The sequence below is a fragment of the Microtus oregoni genome, unplaced genomic scaffold (genome assembly GCF_018167655.1).
Source record: "Microtus oregoni isolate MIOR12 unplaced genomic scaffold, Mior012 000025F_ref0000491, whole genome shotgun sequence".
Lineage (NCBI taxonomy): Eukaryota > Metazoa > Chordata > Mammalia > Rodentia > Cricetidae > Microtus > Microtus oregoni.
This window is the reverse complement of record NW_024543084.1, coordinates 32,246,801-32,258,981: the sequence shown is the minus strand read 5'-3', so window position 1 is coordinate 32,258,981 and position 12,181 is coordinate 32,246,801. Positions and strand designations below refer to the sequence as shown.

Genomic DNA, 12,181 nt, shown 5'->3' with positions numbered 1-12,181 from the left:
AGAAAAAGGGGACTATTCTAAATCTTTTTGAGACATAAGCAATTTGCCCTTGTTAAAAGGTCAATAAATTGTAAGTGACAGACAGATCAATACTGCCTTCTGCCTGGTCACCACAGCTAAATTCTGAACTGTGCATTCTTAACTCTTAAAACACCAAGAATCAACATAGCCTGAATGCAGATCTTTTTACCTGGAGACACTGGATCCTTAGAACAGAGTTATGAGATGAAAGTCTTTAATTTTGATTGTGGGAAATGTACATACAATCCAACTTGCCATCCTCCCTACTCTAAGTGTTTAGTCCTATAATATTGTGGTCTTCATATTCTTTCATAATTATGACCTTATTTTAAAATGAGTGTTTTCCCATGTACAAATAATGTGTATGTGATGCTGGAAATCAAAAGGACAAAGTGAAATCTACTGATGGGCTAGCTCCTCATTGAAAATGCCCAACAGTTTGACAGACATCCATCTGTAATTTTGACCCCAATACATGAGATTTAAAAGCTTAACCATTTAGGTATATGATGCTAAACTGGCAATTTTATTGTCTCATTAAATTATAAATGTTTTCTTCAAATTCATGTTTGTTTGCTTTATTTCATTTCCAAGTTTTCACTATCAGAAGACACATAAATCAACATTCCAAGACTGCTATTGCTAATAATGTAGGTATTGCATCTTTTAGAAGCTTCCAAATACCCCATAGAGATTACTTCACCTTCTTATTCCTAGACTGCGAACCCTGTCAATCAGTTGATAACATAGTTTTCTTCTATCTGTGAAGGTTTGAGAGAGGAGGTGCAAGACATCACCATGGGTTCAAAGAGCATCTCCCACATAGAGTGACAGCCAATGACTTCATGTTGTATTGAACAAATCATTGCACTTGTAACTCTGATGGGTTTCTACTGCTTCTGTTATCTTTACTGAGGGCTTTGAACAACTTTGGTGTCTGAATAACACTACCATTCTCTTGAGCTTCTGGGCTGTAAGTGTCTATTTTAATATGTATTTCTATTTTAAAGCTTATGCAGATAATTTTTACAATTTTTTATATTTCTAATTAAAATGCCTCTTACAATTCTTCGAGTTAAAAGAGTCTTATTTTCTTCATAAGAATGATATATATTATTTAAATTCTAACATCTTATACATTGTTTTATTTCTTCTTGGTTGACTGGAGAAACAGCTGTGGGCACATTCTTGTAAATTACTACAGGATTATTGACAGAAAAATATTTTTACAAATTTATTTAAATATTTTTTATAATATGACTATATCAGAAATTGCCAGTGCCATCAGGCATAACTTTGGCCTTTTTGTTAGTCCATTGATATAAGAAGCTCTTTTGACAATAATACACGCACATGCTCCAGATTCCTGAATCTTCTTCATGCTTGTCCACTAGATTCAGATATAATTTACTCAGCATCATTAATACTTTGGCCAGTGTTGCCTTTCTATGCCAACATATCACTTCTTAAATAAACTTGATCTTGTTAGCTAACAAAAAAATCTATTGGAAAACTTATTTGGAATTCTATTACATTTTTACATGAGTTTGGAGAAAACTGTATATTTGTAACCCTACAGTGTTTCATTCTCGAAAACACTGTACCATTCTGTCTATTTGAGTTGCTTAGCAAATCTACTGTTTCTAAATTTCATTACATATTAATAACATTTTTTATTTGAACACCTCTAGAGTTCTGCCTTAAATATTGCCTCCTCTTTTAAATTTTTCTTTAACATGAGGAAAAACTTAGGTAGAAGAACATTAAAAATAGGACATATGCAATGTGAGTAGCCCTAGTTAACTGGAAAGTGAGATAATTTGATGAGTTTTATTACTATTGATCCAAATCTTTTCAAATTCTACAAGATCTTTTTAAAAACTATGGTCAGTTTGATGATTCTGACATAGGACTGCAGCACTTGAAAGGCAAAGTCAAGAGGATTACTGTGATGTCAAGGCTAGCCTGTGCTACACAGTGAATGCCAGGCCAGACAAAGCTACTTGGCAAAACTATCCCAAAAAGTTACAAAGAAAAGAGTTGAAACTATGGTGTTTATAACATGGAATGGGGCTTATTCAAATAAACTACACAGAAAGTAAATTGAAAAATCTTTAAATGCATTGCAACAGGCATGTAATTCATAAAGTACAAATAAGCATATGACCTGCGAGGGCATTCATGTAACTTTTTTTTTTTCCTGGGACTATCACAAGACCCTGCACAGCTACTTATCTGTGCCATTCCTTACAACTGCTGAGCATCTTTAGGAAGAGCAAAAGGATAGCAGTGTTACACGAATCCTAATGAGATAGTCAAGTAGTTCCATGTGAATTAAGGGGTCAAATTCAAACAAAAAATTTATAGAAACTAAAGATTAACATGAATATATATATATATGTTAATATTAATTATTAATTATTATGACATTACTGGGACAATTACAGGCATTATTATCACACTTACAGGCATAAAGTTTGCTTTTAACAGAGAATCCAGGAAGCAATAGGCTCAGCAATTTCATTTCTTAGCTATTTTTAATTTGATAAAACTAATATAACAAAGAACATTTGTTTTCTTTTTTCTTTTTACACATTTATTTTCATTCTTTTGACTTAAGTGTGCATGCTATAATTTCTCAAGAACAATATTTGTAAAGAAATGCAAGTAAACTACAGTTTTGAATTTTATCCATCTGAAGAGGACTAATTTTTAAAGTTTCTTAATAAGAATCGAATTTATAATAATAACTGGGAAGTATCTTCTCTGATTTCTTTGATTCAGGCTTATTTTAAAATAAATCATTAATAGAATTATTCTTTGGGTCAAATGCATGTTTAGCAGGTTGCATCCACACAGTACATATGGACACACGAGCATAGACACGCACACACACACCAGCATCTGAATTTGCTTTTGTAACTCAAGTGAGATTTTTTTTGCCACTAATTTCAGATGTTGGGGAAATAGGACTCCCTTTCTTCACTGTCCATAATAATATTGACATAAATGTTTTCCTTCTGTGTAGATAGGATATTTTCCTTATCTGTCCTATAAAAATAATTATTGAGAGGTTCTTACAGATGAAGGTCATTTGAACCTGAGCTTTCTTTGTTTAAAAAAATAATAAAAGGTTTATAAAACAACTATATTTACACAATTTAAAGATGGACATGATATTCAAAATATATGTTTATGCTAACTTTGACACATTTTTAAAATTTTAAAATGCAGGAATTTAATTGTCTTATAGTTTTCAAGTCAATTTCATTGTCTCTGATTATATGATGCATATACTATCAACCATTCTAATGCATTTGAAATATTTTAAATTAAAGTTTTCCAAACTTCAAATCTGAGCCGTTTCCATTTTAACCGAATATTTGAAGAATGAAGCAAAAATAAAACCAAGCCTGATAATGCAATACCAGTTGTAATCCCAGCTGTGTGTCAGGCTGAGGAAGAGGGATTAAAAATTAAAGGCCAGAGTGTGCTACAGAGGAAGTTTAAAGACAGCCTGGGTAGCTTGCAAAGACCCACCTTAAAATCAAAACTGAAGAGAAGCCATAGCTGCACCTTATTGCTAAAGTGTGTACCAAGGACTTTTGGGGCTCTAAGCTCAATCTTCAGCATAGCAAATTCATAATAATAATAATGATAATAATAATAATAATAATAATGAACAATTACAGTGAATAAATAATAAGCAAAATATAGTTTAAAACTTGTGAAATGCTTTACTTAGAGGAGACTGAAGGGGAACTCCTGAGGGTATCAGCTACCTTTTCTCCTGGCGTCACAGACACTCTCCAAATGCAGTGTGTATAAGAAGGGTAGCCATTTGGAAATCCTGGGGAGGAAAGGTTGCCACTGGACTCTTGTAGGGTTTCTCCACAAGCTAAAGGGAAAAAGGCATGAAATTATTTACCAATCATTATGGAAGTAATGAATAGAATGAATAGAACATTAAATAGTAATGCATATTTTTATTTCTTTTCTTTTTCTTTCTGTAAGCAGTACTGACCTCTAACTATATCTTCAAACTGATCAGGAATGCATCACCCAGACTGACTACCCTTATAAATGAATTGCTTTTTATGTCTCTCTTAGAGAACTTCAGAATGCTTACAGGTGTCACTAAAGATAACCATAAAACAAGACTAGAGGTGATAAATAATTTAGCACATATAAAGTTGCTTCATGGGAACACATCTCATTCATTATTACAGCAGACAATCTCAAGGACATCTATATTTATTCAGGCTATAGAAGACCTACTTCTGCGTTCCTGCAACCTCAAGAAACTTTCCTCTTTTTCTCACTAATATAATCAATGTGAATGAAGTCTATATTTATCAGTGATGTGTTGCAAATGTAAATGGTAATTTCATAGTAATATTCCTATTTAAAATTTAAAAATTCTTATGATAACTAATAAATATCCAATAAAGATGATATAAAATGTCACATACAATAATTCATAATAAGAAAACAAAAAGTATTATGAAGAGGCAGGAACAACGGCTCAGTGATTAAGAACAATTGTTATTCTTGCAGAGGTCCTAGGTTTAGTCCCCAGCACCCACGCTGTGGTTTATAATTCTCTGAGCTATAGTTTAGGGTATCTGATGCCCTCTTCAGGTCTTTGTGAGTACCAGGCACTCACATGCAGAGACATACATGTAGGTAAAACACTCATATACCTAAAATAAAAATAAAAACATCTTTAAACACTATCATGGGAAATACCTGTTTTCTAGAATGTTTTATACATGTCACTCTGTTTTTATTTTTCTTTTCTTCACTAATATGTAAAGATTTCTAGAATAGTGACTATATAATTTTCTCTTTGTAAGTTTGTATTATTTTTAAAACTAAGCATCAGTCACCTGGAATTGCAAATTGTCAGCTATAGGGTCTCAAGGCTTGTTGTAGCCCAATGGACACAATTCCATTAGTTTTCCCATAACTTTTGCAATGCAATGCCCCTTGATTCTGGGTGGATTTATTTAAATCTTTAAGAATTTCTTGACCACTTCGACCAGTTATCTCACAACCTTCATTCAATAATCTGAAAACAAAGTGTTTTCCCAAGTGAAGGATATTGCACTCAAAACAGAGATATTCCCTGGATCTGAGGCATAACTCTCAGCATCTGATGTGAACTCTCATCTCATCAAATACTCAATAAATTATGAATGACTGCATATCTTGTGTTAAATAAAAAAAAATAATGACTCTGGTAACGTATAACAGAGCTATAAAAAGAGTCTGAGATGATATAAATATTTATATTATCAGCAAAACAGACACTAAGTTTGTACAACAAAGTAAGAATGAGCAATGCTTTTTCTTACAAAGAAGACAGATAAAAGGAATCGGAGAATAAAATGAAATGCTCAAGGTCAGAAGCACATAATCTAACACAGTTACTGAATGATCATGGTCCTTGATAAGTGCTGTTACAAAGAGATTTGGAAGACTTTATTAACATTATAACACATACTTCAAAGAAAGATGTGCTTAGATGTTAATTAATAATGGGTCAGTTGAATGTGTTTTATAAAAAAATTATATTTTTCCACTTTTTATAAAGAAATCCCATGAGAAATCAAAGCCTCTCTTAGCCAAAATGAAATTTAGATTGCATTTCCTACAGTAGAATTAAAACAATAAAATATCTGATTCACAAATCTTTACAAACTATACTGTTCTTACTAAAATTAGATTCTCCTAAAGTAAAAACCAAAACATGACATAATTTTAAAACTATCACTATATAAATTACAGCCTGATTACAATGTAAAAAAAAAGTAATAGCCTTTCAACTGAAGCTTTATTCAGCATTTGAGATTATTTTTCTAAAAACACCACTGTCTCTTGCTCACAGTCTCAACCTACCACACCTTTGCTTGATTTATGCTCAAATATAGAAATCAAACTTTGGCTAGGTATGGTAGCTCACATCTGCAATCTCAGCTCTCTCAAGCCTGAGGCAGAAAAAGTACCTTGGGTTGGAGGCCAGCCTAAACTACAGAGTGACACCCTGTCCCAAAATAGCATCATTTAAAACCTGGGGGTGGGGTGGGAAACAACAGTGTCAGAAGGCACGATTTATTCAAATGCTTGTCCAGTAACAGCAAACACAGGAATGACAGGGAAATTTTAATTCCAATCCTATTACTTAGTAATCTTAAAATAACAGCAAATTTTAAAAGCTTTCAATCAGATTTCTTGCCCTTTAAAACATATATGTTTCTAATCAGATTTCATGTGGCTTTGTTACAGTCAAAGATAATGACATGACATTTTTTTCATCCTGAAATACTTCTACCTTCAATTAGGAAAACTGAGGGATGAGAGCATGATTGTGTAGGTGAAGATTATAACAACTGCCTCAGTTATAGTTGGGGAAATGAAAATAATGAAATATAATGAGATAAATTCTTGTTGCTGTTTGTAGTGCTGGAGCTTGAACCTAGGACATTGTGTATACAAGCAAAAGCTTGTGGCCAGGCTGACCCAGAAAAGATTTAAACTTGCAATCCTCCTGTCTCTGAATCTCAAGTAGTTAAGATTGAAAACCTGGACAAAATCTCCCAAGAGACAGTTTTTATGATCAGTGTTCCAACAGTAAAAGTGGCCCACTCACATTTGAGTTAGATACTTCATGTACATCCTTCTTTAATATAAAGATTCCAATTTATAATATAAAATGGAGTATTTTAAGAAACTACAGCCTCATCTTTTAATAATGAGGCTAAATTTCTGATGGACTTCTTAATCATCTACAAATATTTGTCCTGTCAAATGTCTAAAGTTTCCAACAAATGTCAAAAATTCCCCTTCTCCAAATTTTGTAGGAATATATTTATAGTTTTACTGAGGGTAAGAAAGCATAAGTATCTATACAATAAAAATATATATAACAACTTAGGGCCCCTTAATGCATTATAATTATTCATTTCAGTTTCCTTCAAACTTTGAATTTTGGATTTTTTTTTATTTGAAATGTTTCTCAAAAACTGGTAGTGGCTACATATATAGCTCAGTCAATAAAGTGCTTGCCTAGAATTCCTGAAGTCCTGTCCACATAACCAGGTGGGTCATTACATGTGTATAGTCCCAGAACAAGGAGGAGGGAGGCAGGAGGATCAAAGCTTACATCATCCTTGGCTATGAACCAAGTTTGAGGTTGTCAACAAGAGACCATGTTTGTACTTGTTTCCGCCATGAGATTCCCTTTCCATGCAGTGTTACACACACACACACACACACACACACACACACACACACACACTATATATATATATATATATATACATATATTACATATATATATTTCAGATTTTCTTTTCTTTGTCTTCAACATCCAGCACACTAGCTTTCACATAATGAATTTGGATTATGCATTCATATCAGTTGAGCACCTAATTTTAATGTCAACGAGTTCCTGGGAGATCTTATAGTCTAGTGTGGGAAATAACAGATAAAGTAACAATTATGAGAATAAGATATGAGGGCAATGATCAAACAATTGTTTTGCAACTGTGGGGAAATTGAGAACAGGGGACATTTGACTAGGAAGACATAAAGAGTGGAAATTTTCAGTGTTCCAAATGAATTAAGACACCAAAGCAAATGACATCATGATTCTAATAGAAGGAAAAGGTGAGAGGTAAGGCTATAGAGCAATGCCTTTGAAGAGGCTGAAAGGAGAAACAGGACAAGTTTGGAAGATGATCCCTTGAAAGGGAAGTTAAACTTTTCTTAAAGATGTGAGAAGAAAGATTTGCATTTTGAATGTCACTTGGACAGCATTGCTGGAATCAGAAGAGGCAAAGAGAATGGAGAATGGGAAAAGTCAACTGAAGACTGACTGGCTACTGTTAATGCAATGAGAGAGATTCGTACCCAGATGTGAGTGCACAGCTGCAAACCGAGAAAGCAGGAATCCAAGAGCCAGATGACTACACAGAAACAGAGAGGAAGAAGGAAAGTGGGATCTCCATAGCATTCTGGCTTGGGCTATGGGATACGGTGTTCTACTGTTCACTGATGAGGAAAAATGTGCTGGGTAGAAGAATAAATGCACCCATGAAATAGCAGGAGAAAATGAATGAATGATAATCATAAGGTTTTTCAATATATTCTAGGCAATAATTGTGTGTGTGTAACTGTAATAACGGATTACAAGAAATGTTTTCAATATATATATTCCTTATTCCTATAAAATTAGATAATACTTATTTGAAGAAATTAAAAACATATACATTGTGTATACTATTTTAATATTATAAACTATTTTATGTTTTCTTGAGGAGAAAGCAATGGTGTTTACAACAAGGTCACTAGAAACTCTTTCTTTTGGAAGAGGGTACAGTAATCACAGACCATATAAGCCACAGCCTTGTGTATCCCAAGCATCCAATTACTGTCTTTATTCACGAATACAATTTTAATAAAAGTAAGAATAAGGTCAACTCAGTAGGACTGTGCAATTTGACACATGTATTGTCCTTTGTGATGCAAGAGCTGTAAAGAACATCTCACTTTTCACAGTGCCTTTAAAACCCATGATGGCTTTCTCATGGATCACAAGCTTGCATGAACGATTGATCTTACTGCATTAATCAACACTATCAGTTTTTCCTAGTGAACTCACAGGTGATAGCTACATCTAATTATAATTCATAAGAATATGAATAACTGAAATAAGTAAGAATGAAAGGCTGATAACCATAGTGTCATCATTTTTTTCACCAATTCTTAATGATGTTTCTATAAATCTACTTTCAAATGCACCTCTCATGTGATTCCAGGTGTGTCATATACATGCATGTTATCTAGAGAAATAACCAAAGTAGTTTCATACAGAAAGTGCCCATTTTGGTTGATATTAATTAAATAATGTATCAAATGTCACAGGACTAATGAGGTTTGTTCATGTGTTTCTGTCACATTGGTGTCACTGTCTTCTAGCAACTTTGCTATGAAATTAGTGACAGACATAAAAATAAAGTAATGCTGTATAGACATATGTAATGTCCATTTAGACATTTATCAATTTATTTCAGTATTAAGGATTAAGTCTAGGACCATGACTTATTAGTATTCCTCTACCACTGGAATAAATCCCCAACTTTCATCTTCTTTTAGATGGATGCCTCACCAAATTTTCCAAGTGGACATTGAACTCAATCTGATGGCGAGACACATTCTGACTTTATAATTCTCTTTTTTTATCCTCCTAATACCTGGCATGTCAGACCTGTGCTACAAGATTTAACACATTTTAAAGTGTATTTATTTAATTATGAATCTAACATAAGTATCATGAAATAAACTAATCAATGACATTAAGTAGAATGATTTTCAGCATATATGAGAATTGATAAGCAGTTTATATTCAAAAACATTAAAGTTTATTTTCAATATTGAATCGTTAAGATGCAAAGGTTTTAAGTGCAGGTTTAAATTGTAACTATATAAATCTCTTGAACATTACTAGACCCAGATTTTAGGACAGCTATTACAATAAAATTTTAAGGAACATTCTTAAAATTTTCCTCCAGAAAATTTGATTTCAACAAATAAACCTCTTGTCTTAGAAAAGGTCTAATAAAATCTATGGTCTCAAATCAGTAAATTAATGTCAGAATCGACACTGAATTATAAACGACCTAGTCATTCCTTGTGATTATTCAAACGATTCACTTTTTTTCTTGGTGTATTTCTCTAGTTTTAATCTATTCAAAGAGTCTATGCCATATGTCCATGAACACATTTTAATTTTTGAAAATAAACCAACTTGCATTCTCTTATTTCCTAGAAAGAAAGTATCCGTGATCAACTCCATATTTCAAGGCTGATTTAATGTAAGAACCCACAAATATTTAGTATATGAATAGTTTTTTAAGTATTGTCCTAAAATTTTGATTAATGTGTCTATTATATTCTCAATTTTCTGAAAAAAAATTATTACTACCTCTGTGACCATTTATGAGTTTAATTATCAGTCCAAATTTCAGAAGTATATTTAAAAAATTCCTACTGGGGTAAGAGAAGCTTTAGCAAACAATCTTATAAAAGCTTTCTAGTTGATAATGTCAGAGACTAAGCTGAGCTATACTAGAGGTATATGCAATCCAAACACTTTCCATTTGGATTACAGGGATTCTTTTCTTGTTTCATTAAGACACTAATATGTATTCTTCCTTTAGGACTTTTTCTTGGTGGGGGTTGGATTTTTGAGACAGGATTTCTTTGTGTAACTGCCCTGTCTGTCCCAGAACTCACTTTGTAGACCATGATGGCCTGGAACTCCTCCTGAGTGCTGGGATGAAAGGTGCACACCACCATGCCCTGTCCATTAGGACATTCTAAATTAAGAACTTTCATTCATCATCCTATTTAATGTTATTTGACAGATCCCTATTAACAAGGTTGACATTAACTTTTACAGAATATATTTATAAATCCTTACTAATAAAAATTTTAACTTGTATTTTGCTGATTATGGTCTTTCAAATACAGATCATTCAGAATCCAACAATGTGGGGAGTACCTATTGATGCATCCCTATGTGTGTGTGAGTTCTACCCATGTAAACATAAAGAGGCCAAAAGGAAGACGCCTTGAGTCAAAGGTCTTTCGATGTATCAGAAACTCCTGACTGGACGAGCTGGTTGTTCTGCAAGCTTGAAACCACCTGTCTCTTGTTCCTCAATGCTGGGGCTACAGACACACACAGCTTGCTGAGATATGTAAGTGGGTGCTGGGGATTCAAACTCAGGTCTTCGTGCTTGTACTGCAAGTGCTTTTACATATCAAGCCCCTTTTCATTTCCCAGAACTTGATTGTGTAAGAAAGCCTATTCTTCTTAATATTGGCACAGACACAGCATTTGACTACAAAATTGCCTGACTATTTAGTAATGACAAGCAATTCTTTTTTGGTGCTTTTTGACGTCTGGCAACTTGTCTCCACCACAGCATTCTAAAATTCTCATTATCCTCATTTAGGTTGCTGAATTGGAAATGTGCATGCCATTTGTGAAAATAGAAATGGACAAGAGAACAGTTGAAGAAATCAAGGCCTGATTCTCTGGTGAAGCTCGAGGATGAATACAAATCTCCTGTGTTTGTTGTTCAGTACCTGGACACCGATACAGCTTTCTTGCTTGTGCAATGTCTCCTTTGCTTAACCGGGTCCGTTGACCAATTGCAGGACGAATGCCATTGTCATCACGAGAAGGGAGTATTGTGTCCAGAAACATCCCCCTGGAAAAGCAGAAGCAAACCATACCTAAGTCACCAAATTAGAAGTAATGTAGCCATAACAAACATAGTTTTCATTACTTCTAAATCTCATCAGTAGTTATAGTAGGTTGAACATAAGGCAGAATATGAGGTTTTCCAAATACTCTAATCAGAGCAGGGAAAGTGTGTAAAAATGGCTTAACTTCCAGAAAGTCAGAAGTACATTTTTTTTTAGATATGTGTTATATGTTTTTAGAAATAAGGTTTATTTGCCAATATTGCACAAAGGACATTGTGACTTTTGTTTTATTTCCCCATATTGATCCAAGAACCTTTTAGATCACCAGATTGCAAAAAAAAAAAAAAAAAATGAGGTTACTAAAAAACTCAAGAGCAAAAGCTTAAAGTAAAATTTTAGTTAAACTAGCCAAAGCTAACTCTTTCTGCGTTCTAAATATTACTGCAGCTTGTGTTGAAAGAATAAGAACAGAGTAATCAATTATAGATAACATGTAAATCAAATGCACAGATTATTTATCAAGATAAAATCAATAAATAAAAAGTATTACTGATGGCTTATTAAATATTAGGTAAAGATAGAAACCTTTTGGACTCAAAGTTGTGGTGAGAACTAGCTATTTTCCAAATATGCACTAAAAATATATTCTAACTTTGTGACGTAAATCAAACATTTTTAACCCAGAAGAAATGGTGAATGGACTGGAAAAGCCTTCAAAATGGCTAGAAGTCTTGAATGTAGACATGAATTTTTAAGAAAAAAAATCAGAATAGAAGATTTTTCACTTGGCATAAAATCTATTAAGTTAATTAATGATAATATAAAAATATTTTAAGTTGGGATAAGCAACGAGATATTCTATTCCAAAGTATGAAACTGA

The 12,181-nt window shown here is 33.2% G+C and overlaps 1 protein-coding gene across 2 annotated transcripts in view; it reads right to left on the bottom strand.

Moving 5' to 3' along the window:
• Window positions 1-12,181, bottom strand: part of Tll1 (tolloid like 1) — a 174,474-nt gene that overhangs the window by 54,124 nt on the left and 108,169 nt on the right. For both annotated transcript variants that reach the window (XM_041674619.1, XM_041674620.1), the window contains 2 exons: window positions 11,179-11,303; window positions 3,804-3,919 (listed from right to left, as the gene is read on the bottom strand). In XM_041674619.1, coding sequence (XP_041530553.1) covers window positions 3,804-3,919; window positions 11,179-11,303 — 241 coding nt within the window. The remainder of the gene's footprint in view (window positions 1-3,803; window positions 3,920-11,178; window positions 11,304-12,181) is intronic.